Genomic DNA, 22073 nt, shown 5'->3' with positions numbered 1-22073 from the left:
TATTTATGTTAATGTTTCTTTTGTTAATTATTTGCACTATTCCTTGGTTTTGTTTCAAAACCTTTGTTATTAGCCTTGTGTTTTCTGGGTGGTTCCCCAAGAGGCGAGGTCACCTGCCCATCACGACTAGAGACCACCCTTAGACCTATAAAGATGAAGGCTTCCCACAGTTCCTGGCAGATCATTTGAATGCGCTAGGGAGTTGGTAAGTTTACTTGAGTGTTTTTTGTGTTTTCTCCTGTGCTTATGATTTTGTGATTTACTAGTTTTTTTTGATGTTCTGCTCTCAATTATTATATTGGGACTTTGCATTGGTTTGCCTTATTGTTTTGGGAACTCCTATTGCCTTTTGTGCTTCACAGAGCTTCACTGTTGTTGAAGAGCATTTTTGAAGAATAAATCTTTTTATTTTATATAAATCCTGTGTTTATCCTTATATCTAGTTTGGTTTTTGATGGTATATCCCCCTCTAGAGAGCATTTTTGGGACTCTCTAGAGTTCCTGGACTGTCAGTTCATAACAGATGGATAAGGGTACACAGACATATCTGATTTCAATTTCCTCCAAAATTAATTTTAACAGCCAAACAAAAAATATGATATGAAACAAAAGTTGGAATTGAATCACTTTTACCTGCAGTGTGAATGTAGCTTTAGTAGCCTGTAGCAACATATGGACTCAAATACACCAGGTATGAACTTCACAATTCATTTTTACCACCACAACATTTCTCTAGCATTACTCAGAGATTGGGGTAGCATTTTGTACCCAACTTTATGATTGGGGTACAGCTGCCCTTATCCCCCCAGTTTATGGTGCCTATGGTAACTGATGGTGTAAGCAGTTGATATGATAGAATAAGGAGGAGTATAATTGGAAGAGAAGACCAAAATGAGAACATACAATAGCACAACATGCTGTATTCTCCTTAATCTATTTTAGGGTAAATGGGTGCAAGGCAGGAGCCAAACACCTGGAGCAGGAGTATTGCCATGCCCATTCCCATACCTATTGCCTGTCCAATGCAACCAGAATGATCTATTTCCTTTGGGAAGCGGGGAGAAAACCAGTGCATGCACAGAACAGCCCATTCTTGCACAAGAAGAAAATGTGCAAACTACACAGACATAGACTGGGTGCATAATTTGAATGTAAAATGGTGAATTGGTGCAGCAGCTAGGATAACTAATGAATCACTGTGCCATCCCAATACAAATACAGATACATATGGCAAGCCAAATTAACATTTAGAGATATCTCAAAATGAATTTCGGATATCTTAAAATGTAATTTACTTTTTAAGATATCTGAAACTCACTTTGAGATATCTTAAAATAATTTCCTTTACATTTTAGATATCTGCAATACATTTCGGGATATCAGTTAGGGCTTTGTGTTTAACTATATTAATAAGGCTGAAGCATTAATGGATTCCAGGTACACAATAACTGTTATCAGTTCTATATTGGTCGATAAATCTAACATTTAATTACTGCCAATAAGTGATGAGCTAACACCTCTATAAGCATAAGTTTAATATGTCACTATCTTATAAAAACCTGATTTTGTTACTCATATGTGGTACACCAGGCACATAGGCAGATTAAGCACACTAGAGTTGCCATGATTAGAACAAATGGAAACTGTGTGCAGTCAGACTGCAGAAAGCAGTAAGCATGTGCTATTTCTATCTGTTAAGTCAGCATGGAATTGTATATTCATTTAAGCATCGTTGCCTTGTTTGGTATTGCATGTTCACCTAAGGGGGCCCTGCACGTGAAGAAAACAGTATAAAGCCTTGGCACATTGCCCAGCACACCTTTGAAGCCAACGAATTAATGGGAGATACCGCCACCTGTTCCTGAAAATGTCTTCCACTGCATCGACGACACTCAGAGACTCTATGCCTTGGGCCCCCACTCCTAGACTGGGTTTTGTCACTGGCTTCATTTGTCTGATATGCAGTGTAAGACATTAAACAAAGCTAACTTATTTCTCTGACATGATTCCTTAACGGCGTATCACTAGGGAGGGGTATGGCCTTTTCTGTTATATCTATAGATTCGGGTTAAGTAACACACCTCAGTTACGAAAGAACTCATTCCCAGGTAGCTAGCAGCCCCTGCTGGACACTCCCTCTAGTTCAGCAAAAATGTGGAAATGTTTGGGAAGTCAACGAACTCAATGAAAAGCATTGAAGTGGAGAGGAAGTATAAACTGAACTAGTTTTGAGTGGATTATAACAGTGCAATGGTCTTTTGATTGTCTCAGCATGCTAGGGAAGCATCTGCCAACTATGCTTGATTGATTATGTACAAAAATTGGATCTGAGCTGTGAGGCAGCACTGCTAACCACCACACTACCATTTTTTGAAGTTTGGCTCCACACAGATGTCACCTATTTGGTTTAGACTCTTTTCTTTCATCAAAAATATAAAATGCCTTTTAAATAGCAATAAATCTTTCATATTATTATTATTTTACAGGGTCTCGTGTTTTTTGACTTTAAGAGGGGAGGGCACTTTTAAGATTTCTTTTGAATCGCCGCTGCGCCACATGGCTAATTGCACATGCATTTGGCCCATGTCTCCATCCCTTGAAGATTAATTTGTGCTACTCTGTCACAGGCACTTTCCTCTGTCACTACCTGATCTGTGCTACATAGTAAGGAGGATAACATGCTTAAACCAGCAGTGAAGACACAGCGTACAACAAATCGAAACAGAAAACAAAGTATTTTAATGATATTCTCATTATACTCGGCTATTGTACCCAACAAATAAAAAGAATGGCATGTTTTTTTTAATGCATGCAGGGTGCATATCCAGCTGTAGTACCAATCAGGTAGTGACATCACACATGTACAAAGAAGATTGGGAACAGGTGTACAGTGTAAGCCAGAGCACACTTGCATGACAGTTCTGCACATTTGGGTAGTGACATCCCCATCCAACATTAGCTGCTACAGCTCTGTGATGTCATGCTAGCCTGATAAAGTATTAGATAGATAGATAGATAGATAGATAGATAGATAGATAGATAGATAGATAGATAGATAGATAGATAGATAGATAGATACTTTATTAATCCCAAGGGGAAATTCACATACTCCAACAGCAGCATACTGATACAAAAAACAATATTAAATTAAAGAGTGATAACAATGCAGGTAAAAACAGACAATAACTTTGTATAATGTTAAAGTTTACCCCCACGGGGTGGAATTGAAGAGTCGCATGGTTTGGGGGAGGAACGATCTTCTCAGTCTGTCAGTGGAGCAGGACAGTGACAGCAGTCTGTCGCTGAAGCTGCTCTTCTGTCTGGAGATGACACTGTTTAGTGGATGCAGTGGATTCTCCATAATTGATAGGAGCCTGCTGAGCACCCGTCGCTCCGCAACAGATGTCAAACTGTCCAGCTCCATGCCAACAATAGAGCCTGCCTTCCTCACCAGTTTGTCCAGGCGTGAGGCGTCCTTCTTCTTAATGCTGCCTCCCCAGCACACCACCACGTAAAAGAGGGCGCTCGCCACAACCGTCTGATAGAACATTTGCATGATCTTATTGCAGATGTTGAAGGACGCCAACCTTCTAAGGAAGTATAACCAGCTCTGTCCTTTCTTACACAGAGCATCAGTATTGGCAGTCCAGTCTAATTTATCATCCAGCTGCACTCCCAGGTATTTATAGGTCTGCACCATCTGCACACAGTCACCTCTGATGATCATGGGGTCCATGAGGGGTCTGGGCCTCCTAAAATCCACCACCAGCTCCTTGGTTTTGCTGGTGTTCAGGTGTAGGTGGTTTGAGTCGCACCATTTAACAAAGTCCTTGATTAGGTCCCTATACTCCTCCTCCTGCCCACTCCTGATGCAGCCCACAATAGCAGTGTCGTCAGCGAACTTTTGCACGTGGCAGGACTCCGAGTTGCATTGGAAGTCCGATGTATATAGGCTGAACAGGACCTGAGAAAGTACAGTCCCCTGTGGCACTCCTGTGTTGCTGACCACAATGTCAGACGTGCAGTTCCCGAGACACACATACTGAGGTCTGTCTTTAAGATAGTCCACGATCCATGCCACTAGGTATGAATCTACTCCCATCTCTGTCAGCTTGTCCCTAAGGAGCAGAGGTTGGATTGTGTTGAAGGCGCTAGAGAAGTCTAGAAACATAATTCTTACAGCACCGCTGCCTCTGTCCAAGTGGGAGAGGGATCGGTGAAGCATATAGATGATGGCATCCTCCGCTCCCACATTCTCCTGATATGCAAACTGCAGAGGGTCGAGGGCGTGTTGAACCTGTGGCCTCAGGTGGTGAAGCAGCAGCCTCTCCATGGTCTTCATCACATGTGACATCAGAGCAACAGGCCGAAAGTCATTCAGCTCACTAGGACGTGATACCTTTGGGACTGGGGTGATGCAAGATGTTTTCCAAAGCTTCGGGACTCTCCCCTGTTCCAGGCTCAGTTTGAAGATGCGCTGTAGAGGACTCCTCAGCTCCGATGCACAGACCTTCAGCAGTTGTGGCGATACTCCATCAGGACCCGCTGCTTTGCTGGCACGAAGTCTCCTCAGCTCTCTGCTCACCTGCGCTGTTGTAATTGTGGGTGGGGATGTCTCTCCTATGCTGGTATCAGTAGAAGGATGTGTGGAGGGTGCAGTACTCCAAGGTGAGAGTGAGGGTGGGTTAGGGTGGTCAAACCTGTTAAAGAAGTTGTTCATTTGGTTTGCTCTCTTCACGTCTCTCACGTGGCACCCCGCTTCGTTCTGCAGCCAGTGATGATCTTCATCCCATCCCACACTTCCTTCATGCTGTTATTCTGCAACTTCTGCTCCAGCTTTCTCCTGCACTGCTCCTTCGCCGCCCTGAGCTGGACTCTGAGTTCCTTCTGCACACGCTTGAGCTCATGCTGATCACCGCCTTTAAAAGCCCTTTTCTTCTGGTTCAAAAGGCCCTTGATGTCACTTGTAATCCATGGCTTGTTGTTAGCATAGCAGTGTACTGTTCTTACTGGAACTACAATGTCCATACAGACGTTGATGTAGTCAGTAGTGCAGTCAACAACCTCCTCAATGTTCTCGCTATATGATCCCTGCAGGATATCCCAGTCTGTAGTTCCAAAGCATTCTCTCAGAGCCTTCTCTGCCTCAGGGGACCACTTCCTGAATGAGTGTGTGGTTGTAGGTAGGACCCTAACTCTTGGTTTGTAGTGAGGCTGAAGCAGAACCAGGTTATGATCTGCTTTCCCAAGTGCAGGCAGCGGGGTGGCGCTGTATGCGTCTTTAACGTTTGCATACAGTAGGTCAATAGTCTTATTTCCCCGGGTATTACAATCCACATACTGGGAGAAGGCAGGTAATGTTTTGTCCAGCGTCACATGGTTAAAGTCTCCAGTGATTAGCACAAGCGCCTCAGGGTGCTGCGTTTGTAACTTAGCAACAGCAGAATGGATGATGTCACTCGCTGTCTCCACGTCTGCTCGAGGAGGGATGTAAACAATAACAACGACGTGTCCAAACTCTCTGGGCAAGTAATAGGGACACAAACTTACGGCCAACAGTTTGATGTCCCTGCAGCAAGTGGAGATTTTGATGTTAACATGTCCAGAGTTACACCACCGTGTATTAACATAGAGAGCAAGTCCTCCTCCTTTGTGCTTCCCGCAGGTACTTACATCTCTGTCTGCTCTAACTGTGCTAAACCCGGGTAGCTCCACGTTAGCATCTGGGATGGTGTTAGTTAGCCACGTTTCGCAAAAACACAACAAACTGCATTCTCTGTAGGTTCTGACATTTTTCACCAGCGCAGCCAGTTCATCGATCTTATTTGAGATTGAGTTCACATTCCCCAGAATCACAGAAGGCACTGAAGGCTTAAAACGCCACTTTCTCGCAAGCGACTTCATTTTTAGCTTAGTGCCGGCTCTGCTGCCACGATACCGCCTTCTTACCTCGTCGGGTAAATAGGGAACCACACCGGCACTGGCATTTGTTCTCAGCGCTCAAAGTTGAGTACTTGAATAGGCGAGTCTCGGCGTGTAAAAATCCATGCCCACGTTGTAAAAGTAAGTGTGTCCTGGGAACGAATCCACATAAAATAAAGTGATAGGGGTGATCAATAAAAAAGAGAAAAAATAAAAGTAGAACAATAAAGTCGTACATTGACTGCTGAAAAGGCTGCCACTCTCAGCGGCGCCTGAGTCACACAAACGACACAGGGAAAATTGTGCTGGCTGCATGAAGAATTTTCAGGGAAATATTTGTCAAACAAGGTCACCAGCAAACCCAGAAAACACTGTGAAAAGTGTGTTGCCGAATTTTGACGATGAGCACACTAATTCTGACCTTTGTTTTTGAAGTTTGCTTGTTCTAATTTGCTCTGTACACCCCTTGTTCATTACTCTCCTTCACATTCCCACTGGGCACTTTACTTTTGCAAAGTGACCATATCAACAAACCTGTAGAGGGCACTAACCCATTAAAGGGCACACCCATGCACATTCACATATAAAGGATCGACTTGAATATACTCCAACAAGGACTGTAAATCTTTCAAATTAGGGAGAAAAAACTGTACAACCCTTTGAAAACCAAACCCAGACACGGACAGAATGTGCAGACCCTAAACTGTGACGAAGCTGACAGTCAAATGCAGAAACTAAAGCCATGCATACTTCCCAAGTCTGTAAAACAGGGCAGTACGGTCACTACTGTCATAAACACATCATTTCCTACGTTAGAGGTTATTGGATTGTCATTGATAACACACATAAACTTGGTTTCTGTGTATACAATTTAAGGTCAAATTCAGTTTAATTGCTGAAGGGCAGGGATGCCAAACTACAGTCGCTGCAGGTTTTCGTTTCAGCCACTTTGGTAATTAGTAACTAATTATTGCTACTAATGGTGCAGGGTCCTTTTAAGTTACTTGCCTTTTAAGATTAAGAAACCTTAATTGCTTCTTTTCCTCTTAACTAAATCAAAAAACCTCAGCTCCTGAAGGGCCATCATTTTTGTTCCAACAAATTTCTTTGTTAGAAGCTAATTATCACAGCTAATGATGCACATTTAATTCTTTCGCTTGTTAGTGCCCTCATTATACCACACCTTACATTTCCAAACTGTTAACTTTTCCATTTTTGTGAACTAAAGACACAGTTAAGGAATTAAACAAAGGTCAAAACCTGGAAATCAATACCAACATGCATCTAAGCCAAATCGATAAACCAGGGTCAAAATTAGAAAACAGGGTGTGATTTTGTTAAGCTGAGATCCTATAGAAAGCACAAAGACAGGGAAAGGTTTGAAATGTATCTGCAGACATGGACAAGGAGACTAGTTAAATGCCAGCTTAAATAACATCACAGTACTCAACTTCTGGGGACATGGCCTAACAACCTGGGACCAGTATCGTAGCAACTGCTACTCAAAATAATGGCACCCATCCAAAAAACAAAATGGTGTTGTGGGAACTCAAAAATATGACTCTAAAATAAAACAATAACTAAACATACTGTACATTATTAATAAAAAAATGAAATAACCAATACATTGCCCATATTTCAAGATCAAAATTGGAAATAACATGTTGAGGACATCTGACACTGCTAACAGTTACATATAATATTTTCATTAGAGTTACACATTTTGAAATTGTGTTTACCAGGTAGTGTGTTACTGCATTATTATCAGAGATAAAACAGTAAAATAGTCTTCAGCTTTAATAACAGAAGACATTAAGATTAAGGTATAACAAGAAAAAAAAACAAATTAAAGTTTTATTTTTATCCATTAGTCAGAAACATGTTGTTCACCTCAAAAAATAAATGTAAACCTAACAAAAGCACCAAGTACCCAGCACCTACGGTATATGACCCCCTAAGAGAACATTGATCAGCTCAATGGTGTCTGACAGGTCGTATTGGGCCAGTCATTCATCTTATGACAGTCTTGGTTTTATTTTCTGTCGACTCAGGGAGTGCCCTTATTTTCAATGCAAATTGAAGAACAAAGTTCACTGTTTCATGGTAATTCACAGTGTCTTTGTACACTCATAATTGTTTAGTTTTTCTAATGTAGCGAACTCTGGTTTATTATTGGTGAATTAAAATTGTAACCCTAAGGTGTTATTTGTTTTTCTGATAATGAGAAAAGTTATAATTAGGTTGGGGAAGAAGTCAGTTTTGCCTTCAGTTTGTTTCTTTTACTATGAGAGCAGTCACAAAGAGAACAGGCAATGCAGTTTCAGTTTTGAATTATATAGCATATACAGTAGTAAGTGTTACTAAAATTACAAAATGTGATCTGATCTTTGGTTACTAAAAGTGAGAAAGGTGAAATGCCATTTAATTTAGGAAACATTTCAAACACTGAAAAATATTTCATAGCTAGGTGACTTAATTGTTAATTTCAAATTACTAACTGGACAACTTTGATTCCTACATTTATCATACTGTATTTAAATTCAAATACTATTTTTTCTGCATAATCAGTTAAAATGTGTCATTTTATATATACAGGTTTGAATTCACAAATTTGTCGTTTTTCCTTTGATTGTTAAGGAGTGTTAGCAGGTACACTATATTGCCAAAAGTATTGGGACGCCTGCCTTTACACACACATGAACTTTAATGACATCCCATTCTTAATACGTAGGTGTTAATATGGAGCTGGCCCACCTTTTGCAGCTATAACAGCTTCAACTCTTCTGGGAATGCTTTCCACAAGGTTTAGGAGTGTGTTTATGGGTATTCTGGACCATTCTTCCAGGAGAGCGTTTGTGAGGTCAGGCACTGATGTTGGACGAGAAGGCCTGTCTCACGGTCTCCGCTCTAATTCATCCCAAAGGTGTTCTGTCGGGTTGAGGTCAGGGCTCTGTGCAGGTCAGTCAAGTTCCTCCACACCAAATGCGCTCATCCATTTCTTTATAGACCTTGCTTTGTGCACTGGTGTGCAGTCATGTTGGAACAGGAAGGGGCCATCCCCAAAGTGTTCCCACAAAGTTGAGAGCATGAAATTGTCCAAAATGGCTTTGTATGTTGATGCATTAAGAGTTCCTTTCATTGACACTAAGGGTCCCAGCCCAAACCCTGAAAAACAACCCCACACCATAAACCCGCCTAAACCAAACTTTACACTTGGCACAATGCAGTCATGCAAGTACTATTTTCCTGACAACCACCAGACCCAGACTTGTCCATCGGATTGCCAAACAGAGAAGCGTGATTCGTCACTCCAGAGGACACGTTTCCACTGTTCTAGAGTGAAAGGCTTGGATGCAGCTGCTCGGCCATGGAAACCCATTCCATGTAGCTCTCTGCGCACTCTTCTTCAGCTAATCTGGAGGCCACACAAAGTTTGGAGGTCTGTAGCTTACTGACTCTGCAGAAAGTTGGCGAATTCTGCACACTGTGCGCCTAAGCATGTTCTGTCCCCGCTTTGTGATTTTACATGGCCTACCACTTTGTGGCCGAGTTGCTGTTGTTCCCAATTACTTCCACTTTGTTATAATACCACTAACAGTTGACCGTGGAATATTTAGTAGTGAGGAAACTTCACAAATGGACTTACTGCACAGGTGGCATTCTATCACAGTACCACGCTTGCATTCCTTGAGCGCCTGACAGCGACCCCTTCTTTCACAAATGGTTGGAGAAGCAGTCTGCATGCTGAGGTGCTTGAGTTTATACACCTGTGGCCATGGAAGTGATTGGAACATGTGAATTCAATGATTTGGGGGGGATGTCCCAGTACTTTTGGCAATATAGTGGTAGCATTTGTGTCACACAGAATCTGGTAAAATTCTCAGATGACAGGAATTCTTTGTGGAGTTTAAATGTTTTTTTAGTGTTCACCTGAGATGAACACAGATTTAGTGCTAACACTAATTTAGAATTAAGATAAGTTTGGTTTTTTCAAGTCACAGGTATTTCTTTACAATCATCATATATATTAATTTGCCACATAAAATTTTGCTCTAAAGCTAAACTTTCTCCAAAAATAAATAAAAAAATACCCAGCAAGATCTTGTATTTTAAAATAGAGATAAGTGGGGCCAGTGTCCAAACATGAAAACCAAAAGCCTTAAAAGGTAGCGAACACATCCAATATGTTTTAATTTAAAGAAATGTGCCTTATGCATTTCTGAGACACGCCTGTAAACTGGAAATTATACAGTTCATGTCAGACTCTTAGTACTATTTTCTTGAGATAAGAATAAGTTTCTTGTTTGTTTGTCTGCTCACAGCAGGTGTAGAGGGTAGAATTTTGACATTTACCTGGAGTTACCTGTAATTCTCCTAATTTCCACTGCTGCCAGTTATCCAGATTTTACCACTGCAGTTATGTTTCTTCAGTGGTTAAGTTCTTCCATGGCTTGTAATAAATGATGCTCTGCACACAATTGTGCTGAGTGTCTGATACAGTGGCAAAGCTGTCACTATGCCATGAATTAATCTGATTTCAATACAAATCTGCCATGATTCCCAATGTCCACAAGTATGCATATGCTTACTCAAGTCATGTTATTTTCTTAAGCCAGACCTTTTTTTATTATAGGCAATACTGGCAAACATGCTGAATTACATATGGGCACAGTGGATTAATAACAGATACACACTCAAATTGTGTGATTATTTTTTTCTAAGCGGCACTTGTTTTTTGTCTATTACATTCTGTATTGTTATTTTACATGGCCTATGGAGCATGACTCACGATGAGTGAAAGCACGGTGGTGCACATTGGTGAAGGGTGCACATAACAGTTTCATTGTACTCTATATACAAGACATTTCTCAATTACTGAGGTCACTGTTTTATCCCATTGGCCTGGCCTATGTCTCAGCACAATTTGATCACTGAGGTCTACAGAGAGTTCCGTGGACATCATGTCTTCGTTTTTGTCCCAACATGCAGTGTGAATTGTGGGACCTCATATACACAATTGATGTAATTGATGTACCTTCTAAATGATGTCCAATCAATTCAATTTGCCACAAGTGGACTCCAATCAAGTTTATAGCTTAAGGATAACTAAAGCAAACAGGATGAACCTGAGCACAACTTGGACTTCCACAGCAATGGTCCTGAATACTTATAAAAATGGGAGATTTCAGTCTTTAATTTTTAACATATCTGCAAGCCTAACTGAAGATATTTTCACTTTGTCAATATGGGTTTTCGAGTATAGATTTATGGGCTAAAATATCAATTTAAAATGAAATCTTCAACACAATAAAGTGTGGAGAAAGTGCAGGGGTCTGAATAATTTCTAAATCCATTATATCTGAGGGAATTACAATTGTTCAACTCAGGTCACTGGTCCCATGGCAGATCTGTTCAGTCTCAGCCTGTTTTTAACGGGCGACTGAAATTCTAAAGAAAATCACATTTCCCTGATGATAATAACAGCTATTCACTAACTACATTTAATATATTCTTGAAAACATTTTCAAGCACCCTGTTTACCACTTCAGATAGTTTACAGTGTATTTCTAATGATTTTTTTATTTTGTTTCTGAAATGCATTAAATTAGTTGACTACAAAAATAGACTAAAACGAGAAGGTTAATGTTTGGAAATAATTTATTCAGATTAATTTACTATGTGTTAATCTTACCATGTACATGAACAAAGCAAAAAAAAACATACTCTTGGTGGTGTGGACAGTTATCTAAATTCTTATTTGATAAATAGATCAAGATTCAGTCAAATGGAGGAAGCCCAAAAAGTTCTGGTTTGAAATCTTCCATGGACTTGAGCACCAAAGTGGCATCTTTCGTTAAATCTGGATTGAGGTTTTCATCTGGTATCATAACAAGTTGCATTCCTGCTGCGATTCCTGCAAGAACACCATTGGGAGCATCCTCAAATACAAGACACTACATATATGGGAAGAGACAAGCACAAACAGTGATGCCTTAAATAAATGTGTTAACAATAAATGATAAAATCAATCTGTCTTTATACTATTAATACACCTTTAGTAAATTACTGTCAATGGTATCATATTTCTGTTAAAATAGAATGAGAAATCAATACATTACATGTAATATACAAAAAAAGAATAAAATGTACCTAAAATGATAGAAATCAGAAAAAAAAACCAGTAACCTTAAAGTTAAAACCTCCGGTAATGAAGTGGGGAGATACAGGACTCCTTGAGGATCATTAAGAATGCAAAATCACAGTAGAATCCAAACCAACCAAAATAGGACTTAAAAATGTATGGGGGTTTGGGTAGGTGGTCCTTCAGAAGGCCAGACTATGAAAACCTTATTATGATTTCATTTTTTTGTTATTCTTCAAGCTTGATAGCCCAGCAGTCATGCAATGGACATACAGTACTGGATACCATCAATGGTAACAACAGATGGTGGGTACGAAGTGTCAAAACATATGATGAGGATATTTTGTCAATATAAATTAGATTTAAACTAAGAAAAGTAAAAGCAATGAGAGCCCTAATGTGATTGTAGCATGCACATCAAGGAAGAGATTTGGCTGCTTGACACAGACAGCATGAAGAGGAAAAGTGATAGAAAGAAAAAGAAAAAGAGAGTGAACATAAATAACTGAACATTGAAAACATGAAGTGTAAAAAGTTTTTTTTTTAACAGGTGAACAATAACTTCAGACTGTTGACAAGTTGCATAGTTTCAGTTTCCTTGTTCAAGAAGGTTTGACTAACTGAAACTGCCTAGGTGCCCTGTTCAAATTAAACAAATGGAATCTTGATAGATAGATAGATAGATAGATAGATAGATAGATAGATAGATAGATAGATAGATAGATAGATAGATAGATAGATAGATAGATAGATAGATAGATAGATAGAACAATGTGGTACATTGTGACAAAGAGGTGAGAAGGATGTAAGGATTAAAAAAGAGTTGCTCACTGGTTAGAGGAAGAATGCTGAACCAGAACAACTACAGGTTGAGAGAGTCAGTACCAGGGAACACATTAGATAATGGCTTAAACTTAAATGAAAACACACAATATATCTTCAAAAAAGTCAACAGTGCAGCTATCTATTAAGGAGGATGAAAAAAATTAATATTTCAACTACCATCCTATGGAACTACTATACATGTTATATTAAGAAAAAACCTCAATTAGTGTTTGCTCTCTGTGGAAAATCACAATAATTGTATAACAAAAGAGCAGAAAGAAAACCTTCTGGTACACGATACTTGCGGCCAAAATTTAAAATGCATAGAAGAAGAAAAAGTTTTATACTGAGAGTAATAAAACTTGTAAGTAACTAAATTCAATTTTGTTGAAATAAGCAACCTTTCTAGAATTTTTTAATACATACTGTATGTAATATGTCATTAACTTGAATTTCATTGCATGCCTTGTCTGTAGCAAGGTGCTATTGTACATTGCCATGAGTGTCAAAGGAAGTTTCCACTTATGGACAATAAAGGTAAACTAAACTTAGCCATTGGTTTGTAGGAATACATCCAAGTATTTTTGAACCCACAATCTCCATGTCACACTTGAACTCAAAACATGGGAGGCAGCAGTGGGAAAACTAAAAACAAAAGGTTTTTTCTTTGCAAAAGAAAAAATAATAGAAAACCATGTATAAACACTATTGTAGTTTTTATTAATAAAATATCCTTAATGTTTAATATTTCAGAAAAATATATCAATACACTATTATGTAAAACCTTTTAGTAGATTTTCTCTTAATTTGTGCATTTTTCTATATTGCTCTGCATCAGTATGACACATACTGAATAAGCAATGTCAAAAATGATTTCAATTAAGAAAACAAATAACCTTGTGTCTTTATAGCATAAAATATGAACTTCATAATATCTTAATCAAAGCTTTGATAACTGTTTTTACCTAGAATAAAAATGTAAAGGAAATTCAACTTCATTATCCTTGTGCTTCCGAAAAATTTGATTATAGGCCTTCTTTTTAAATAAATTGTATACTTAACATCCTGTCAATATGTGTGGACAGTGAACTACTTCTAACACTATGTTGTTTGGACCAATTGATTCCAGATAACAAGAAACACTCTTTCTTTGTGATTTGCTGTTGACTCTTTGTTTGTGCTGTTGTACAATTTTCTGTAGCATAAAACTTAGGTTTGTAAAGTCTTCAGCGAAGTCTAGAAGTAGTAAAAGCATACTTCAAATAAGCCAGTCTTTAAAAATTCTTTATAAAACTAGATCAAATTGGCATTCCTGTTGCACTTATAAACCTTTTTTTTATTTTATTTTAAAGTACTTAACTTTTTGACCATGAAAGGCCTAAATGACTTCTGTGATGTCACTAAGCTTGTTGAATAACACCAAATAATGATTATAGAAGGTAATATGCATAATGAAAAAGCATAACTAATTCCCTTGAACTAGAAGCAATTAAAAGTCTTAATTACCAAAGAAGTCAGGCAAATGACCCATAATTATTACAGTTTTATTGTAACAGAAAAGCAATTCATCAGACATGCAGTCAATGTTTCCCTATTAACACATACTCTGAAGGAAGGCAGAACTGTCAAAAGATAAGAAAATACAGTTAAGAAGTAATAATCCAGACACTACTAATGATCAGTTGGCTAAAGACAGAACAAAAAGATGGCGACTTTAGTAACATTACACATATTTCTTTTTATAGGAGAAAATAATGTAAAACATTTTGATACTCAGTTAAATAATACACATAAATACAGTGGTGTGAAAAACTATTTGCCCCCTTCCTGATTTCTTATTCTTTTGCATGTTTGTCACACAAAATGTTTCTGATCATCAAACACATTTAACCATTAGTCAAATATAACACAAGTAAACACAAAATGCAGTTTTTAAATGATGGTTTTTATTATTTAGGGAGAAAAAAAATCCAAACCTGTGTGAAAAAGTAATTGCCCCCTTGTTAAAAAATAACCTAACTGTGGTGTATCACACCTGAGTTCGATTTCCGTAGCCACCCCCAGGCCTGATTACTGCCACACCTGTTTCAATCAAGAAATCACTTAAATAGGAGCTGCCTGACACAGAGAAGTAGACCAAAAGCACCTCAAAAGCTAGACATCATGCCAAGATCCAAAGAAATTCAGGAACAAATGAGAACAGAAGTAATTGAGATCTATCAGTCTGGTAAAGGTTATAAAGCCATTTCTAAAGCTTTGGAACTCCAGCGAACCACAGTGAGAGCCATTATCCACAAATGGCAAAAACATGGAACAGTGGTGAACCTTCCCAGGAGTGGCCGGCCGACCAAAATTACCCCAAGAGTGCAGAGACGACTCATCCGAGAGGTCACAAAAGACCCCAGGACAACGTCTAAAGAACTGCAGGCCTCACTTGCCTCAATTAAGGTCAGTGTTCACGACTCCACCATAAGAAAGAGACTGGGCAAAAACGGCCTGCATGGCAGATTTCCAAGATGCAAACCACTGTTAAGCAAAAAGAACATTAGGGCTCGTCTCAATTTTGCTAAGAAACATCTCAATGATTGCCAAGACTTTTGGGAAAATACCTTGTGGACTGATGAGTCAAAAGTTGAACTTTTTGGAAGGCAAATGTCCCGTTACATCTGGCGTAAAAGGAACACAGCATTTCAGAAAAAGAACATCATACCAACAGTAAAATATGGTGGTGGTAGTGTGATGGTCTGGGGTTGTTTTGCTGCTTCAGGACCTGGAAGGCTTGCTATGATAGATGGAACCATGAATTCTACTGTCTACCAAAAAATCCTGAAGGAGAATGTCCGGCCATCTGTTCGTCAACTCAAGCTGAAGCGATCTTGGGTGCTGCAACAGGACAATGACCCAAAACACACCAGCAAATCCACCTCTGAATGGCTGAAGAAAAACAAAATGAAGACTTTGGAGTGGCCTAGTCAAAGTCCTGACCTGAATCCAATTGAGATGCTATGGCATGACCTTAAAAAGGCGGTTCATGCTAGAAAACCCTCAAATAAAGCTGAATTACAACAATTTTGCAAAGATGAGTGGGCCAAAATTCCTCCAGAGCGCTGTAAAAGACTCATTGCAAGTTATCGCAAACGCTTGATTGCAGTTATTGCTGCTAAGGGTGGCCCAACCAGTTATTAGGTTCAGGGGCAATTACTTTTTCACACAGGACCATGTAGGTTTGGATTTTTTTTTCTCCCTAAATAATAAAAACCACCATTTAAAAACTGCATTTTGTGTTTACTTGTGTTATATTTGACTAATGGTTAAATGTGTTTGATGATCAGAAACATTTTGTGTGACAAACATGCAAAAGAATAAGAAATCAGGAAGGGGGCAAATAGTTTTTCACACCACTGTATGTAAACACAAAGTCCTAAGCAACTCTGAACAGGTGGCATTCAGCATAATATTAAAACATATCAATAATTTATTACAAATACAACATAACTCCAAATAAACAAAACTGTAAATAGGATTACACAGACATAGACATAATGTATTCTATTCCAGATTTTCACTCAAATAATATATAGTAATAACTGTTGCTTTGTCATTGGCACTCTGATATGGCTTGCTGTTAGTGATGAAATGAAAGATACATAGATATTGTCGAAGAAATTTACGGGCACTCCCCCACACCACCCCCCCCCGCCACCATTGAGTATCCCATATACTGTAGGCAATAAACAGAGGTAGGAGAAAGCATCAATCAGTCTTCTTTATATACACACACACATATATTTATTTACCTAAGTCTTGCAAGAACTAACCCTTACAGTGCAAGCATCTTATTACAAAGAAGGTTTGATAAGTTACAAAGGAGGGTCACTTGTCAGGCTCTATTTATACATTTCACTGATAATCAGAAAACTTTTAACATGATTGGTTATGCCCAGTTGTTAACGGGATATGACAAACATTAATACCTTAAGTAACCACAATTAACCCGGTCCAATAAGCTGATTGATAGTCTTGTCAACTTAGGAGTATGTGACTTTTAAATGTTTTTAACAGGTGCACTTACGAGCATACGATTTTGCACAATGGGTTTTCCTTCTTTAATCCAACTGGGTACATCAACAGGCAACTTAGCCTAAGCGTTACAATAGAACAGTGATCTTGCCTTAAAATCTGACCTTTTCTCTTAAGCTTTATATATTTTTGCTGTAGTGAAAAGTGAAGCAAAAAGACACCTTTTATTGGCTAACTAAAAAGATTACAATATACAAACTTTCGAGGCAACTCAGGCCCCAAACTCACTAAAATGCCTTCTCTTAATAACTCAAATCATATTGCAACTCAGGCCCCAAACTCACTAAAATGCCTTAATAGCTCAAATCATATTGAATAATAAAATAACAGCTTCAACCTTTAAGCATAAGCTCAGAAGAGAAATATAAAATTCAAGCACATACCCTGCAGATAATAAAGCACATCAATCCAGGATTCAAATTTAACTTCTACAATATCAACTGATTAAATTTTAATTAATCACTAAAAGAAGAACAGTAAATAATACACTGCTCTTAAATACAAACATATATAAAATGTATGTGTTAACTTTTGAACTGAAAGTCTTTATTTTTTGCATAACGCTTTATGATTTGTAACAGAAAGCTATGATGATTCCATCAGTAGGCACTGATGATGTGCATGTCTGATATTACTACTAATATGAATACAAGACATTCTGCCTGAAGTTTGTTTTATACCACCATTTTATAAATGTTCTCATTGTGTGTGTGTAACCAACACTAAAAAGTTAATGTTAAATTCACACAAGTGTTTGCTTAGCTAGAATAAAACTCTAGCTACTTAGATAATACACGGTTCTGTTTTATCTTCTATAACCTAGCATTTTAAAGGAAAAGTCTTAAACACAGCTATACTTATAATGCAACAAAAGAATAATCATATATTTGCAAATAGAAAGCTACATAAGTATATAGTTTTCTGACCGTATGCCATGAATATACAGAAACCTATATTGCAACTTAAAGAAACTTAACTAATATATTAGCTTAAAACTATAAAATCATAAGCAAAAAGGTGTTTTGTGTGTATTGTCAATTTTCCTTTTCAGTTTTGTGTGAACTGCTTTTGTTTTGAATTTCACAAAAACCTTCAAAAAGAAGGCACATAGGACTTTTGCTTGCCCATTATACTCAATGCTCAAACCTTTCCAATAGCTGCAGAATTTCGTAAACCTTGAAGAAAAGGCAGCTATAGTGTGAATCACAGAAGGCCATAGCAACAGGGAAATAAAGTTCAATGATGAGTGAGATAAGGACTCACAGAACAGACACCTCACATCAGAAAAGTGTTAACTGCTATAAACTAAAATACAATTTTTAGTGGGAGGCATGTATGCCAGACTCCAGAATGGAAATCAGAAAAATGCATACAACAATGTAATGGAACGTGGAGCAGGAGTGTTATCCAAAACATTACAATTAATCATTTTGTAAGGCACTTAAGAAATATGTTAAAAATGGGTTATTTTTACATACTACAACAACAGGGGCAGTAATTATCTTGTCTAATTTTCTGATCTTCTCTCAAAACGTTCCTTTCTATTATTATTGTGGTATACTGTATTTTTCATCCAAGATGACTATTCACATACATTGTTACACATGTAGCACAGGCAGGTGAAGTGACTAGCTCAGGGTCACACAGTGAGTCAATATCCAAATAAATTAATAGTGAGTTAAAATCCAAAGTGGTTTGAGATTAACATTAGCTAATTTGTACTCATTTTTAATCATTGTTTTGAAATAAATAAACACCATAAACAGGTCTGAGGCTGAAAGTTTATGTATTGTGCAGCAATCTTTATGTAGGGAATAAATGTATTGTGACAGGCTAACAAACATATCATGAAACTGCAAAGTATTTTTGAACTGTGCTTGTTTTGGCTTGTACAGTAATGTGTTAAATGTTTTTAAAAGTTTAATATAATTATAAGGGAAATGTGTATATCTATATTCTGTAGACTTTTTACTTATTAGATAAGCACCAAATATTTGATGTTCAAATGTTTAGTCTTACTCTCCATGGACATGCTGTCAAGAAGATAGTAATTACGAGTTGCAAATTACATGTGAATGCCCTACAAAGTTGGACAATTTTGAAAAAAAAAATAGCTGTCTGCGAAGTGACAGGGTAAACTACTTGGAACCCCAAATATTCAGATTTTTTAAAAATATTATTCTGTTTTTTTGTTTAATATTACGGTTTCATATGTTATCTTATATTGCTGTTTAACACTAGAATTATCAAAGCTTACAAAAAAACTTGTAATCCCGGCCCACCTTAAATCCCTTTGCACCTCTCCGTCAGCATGTTTTGTGTTGTAAATGTGTTGATCAGCGAAAGCAGCAAGCAGCCTGCTATACCATCTACTCACCAACGCAGAAAGGGCAAAAAGTTCTCTCATATCAAGTCTGTTTACCTGCATGTGAGTTGCCTGGAGTTGTATAGGGTAAATAATATGTCGTTATTTGGAAAACATGCATTTTATGTGTGTTCCGTGTCTACAAAAATATATGTAAACACATTGTTAAAACAGAAACGTTTTTCATGTTTTAGCAATAACTGACAAAATGTAGACATAAAGTGTATAAAATGTGAAGCCTAAAGTCCAAATATGAAATAAACACTTTCACAAAAGGTACAAGTATAACAAAACAAGTGTGCTTTTATTCAAGAATATAACTGCAGAAAAAGAACTCGCGTTAGGGTTTAGACATTGACATGCCTTTAATACGACCGCATTGGTGGCGCAGCGGTAAGAACTGCTGACTCGTAATCAAGATGTTCATGGTTCAATCCCAGATGAATCTGTTTTGAGTATTGAGCTGCTCTTATTCTTACTATTACAGAATAAAAACATACATTTGATTTGAGTCTGTAACAGCCGGTGTAAATTTATGGTACTTGTAAAGGTTAGCATTTTTTTTTTATTCAGTTTTATTCTCTCAGTCACGTTCATGCTCGCCCCGATCTGACACTGCTGTTTTCAAATAATGACGTGCTATAGAAGAGGTGACCTCAGATGAGGATGAGGCTTCTACATTGGAAAAAGAGAACAGAAGCCCTCCCCGCAAGAAACATCTACTCACATATAAGAACAACGCAGCTGCACCAGGCGTAAAGGCGAAAGATGGCATGGTTTGGATGCAGAAACAGGGCCGGGATTACAAGTTTTTTCATAGGCTTTGGTAATTCTAATGTTAATTACAGTAACTATAGCAGTTGTTTTGCTGTTCTCTGTAATGGTAAATGATTTGTCTTTGAGTGGATGCATCTTCCAATGTGATGTACCTATTTCCTTGCTTAGTCCTAAAACAATTGGTGTCAGTTATAGTGCTGTTGGTTAATCGGGTGTATCAGAGGTTCTATGTAACCAACTAAGTGCTCTTCTGTATATAATTTTTATGTATTTTTTTTTATCAAGGGTAATATTATTAGCAAGCAGTGTGGTGTAGTAGTTAAGGCTTTGGATGTACGATTTCAAATCCTGAGGCTTGGGTTCAAATCCTGCTACTGATGCGGTGTGACCATAAACAAGACATTTCATTTATCTGTGCTCTAAATGAATCTATACTAATAAAAGGCAAAGCCCTCACTGACTGACTCACTCGCTCACTCACTCACTCACTCACTCACTCACTCACTCACTCACTCACTCACTCACTCATCACTAATTCTCCAACTTCCCGTGTAGGTAGAAGGCTGAAATTTGGCAGGCTCATTCCTTACAGCTTACTTACAAAAGTTAGGCAGGTTTCATTTCGAAATTCTATGCATAATGGTTATAACTGGAACCTCTTTTTTGTCCATATACTGTAATGGAAGGCAGCAAGATGGCCGTAGGAGACGGAGTTGCGTGTCGCGTCGTCATGCCTCCCATGTAATCACGTGAACTGACTGTGAACTCAGTACGTAGAAAAGAAGGAGGAGCCCCAAAGAGCGCTGAAGAAAACATTCATTACACAATTGACAAGGCAGCGAAACAATAAGAAGCGAGTGAGTGACGCATACAAGCATCTTCATAAGACACGAGGTATAAAAAAGCACGGTGTAAACCGTAAGTTTAAATTAAGTTTATAGAAATGCTCCCGCTGCCGTTTGCAATACCATATTCGCGAGATACAAGTTTAATGAGAAGACACGAGGTATAGAAAAGCACGGTGTAAACCGTAACCTTATATTAACTTTATAGAAATGCTCCCGATGCCGTTTGCAAGGCCATATTCGCGAGATACAAGTTTAACGAGAAGACACGAGGTATAAACGAGAGTTTGGATCACTTTGTAACAGAGTTAAAATTGCTGTAGCGAGAAACTTTTAACTGCCAGGCACGGTGCAAACCGTAAGTTTAAATTACCTTTATACAAATGCTCCCGCTGCCGTTTGCAATTCCATATTCGCGAGATACAAGTTTAATGAGAAGACACGAGGTATAAACGAGAGTTTGGATCACTTTGTAACAGAGTTAAAATTGCTGTAGCGAGAAACTTTTAACTGCCGGGTCTTAGCTAACATTAAATAAACCCGTGGACATCACAACATCACACAAGAGAGTGGCTCACGTGAAGTGACTAAACGCAGCAGGAGTGATCACTTCGATGAATCAAACCTGTTCAAAAAACACATTACACAATTGATAAGGTAGGAAAAGAATATGAAACAAAGCACGGTATAAACCGTAACTTTAAATTAAGTTTATAGAAATGCTCCCGCTGCCATTTGCAATACCATATTCGCCCCTGCGAAGCGTGGGGATTTTGCTATATATATTAAACTATTTCAACCATTGTATGATCTGCTTCTTGCAACTGAAAGAGGGCACCGTGGCAGAAGTTAGCTGACTTGCTGACCAACCACAAGCGTTACCTGGTAGGTAACCACCCATACAATCAGATTGTGAATCAGACTACGAATGCCTGCAATGTAATTACCCTGATCTACATGCTGTCAAATGAACGAACCACACGCCGTGGCACAATGTTAGGGGCTTCGCCTCTAGCGCTGACGTCCGAGGTTCGATTCCCGTAAGGGAGTGCAGTGAGTGTGTACGCCTGATGAGCCCACAATTACGACGAAACACGTGTCGCGTACTATGCATCTT

At 38.3% G+C, this 22073-nt stretch overlaps 1 protein-coding gene across 1 annotated transcript in view; it reads right to left on the bottom strand.

Moving 5' to 3' along the window:
• Positions 1-11562: 11562 nt before the first annotated feature.
• pudp (pseudouridine 5'-phosphatase) overlaps positions 11563-22073 on the bottom strand; it is a 107720-nt gene continuing 97209 nt past the window's right edge. The window contains exon 4 of the mRNA XM_051927281.1: positions 11563-11878. Within this exon, the coding sequence (XP_051783241.1) occupies positions 11700-11878 (179 nt within the window). The 3' untranslated portion in view covers positions 11563-11699. The remainder of the gene's footprint in view (positions 11879-22073) is intronic.

This window comes from Erpetoichthys calabaricus, chromosome 4, assembly GCF_900747795.2.
Source record: "Erpetoichthys calabaricus chromosome 4, fErpCal1.3, whole genome shotgun sequence".
NCBI classification, from domain to species: Eukaryota; Metazoa; Chordata; class Cladistia; order Polypteriformes; family Polypteridae; genus Erpetoichthys; species Erpetoichthys calabaricus.
This window is presented reverse-complemented; position numbering and strand designations above follow the sequence as displayed.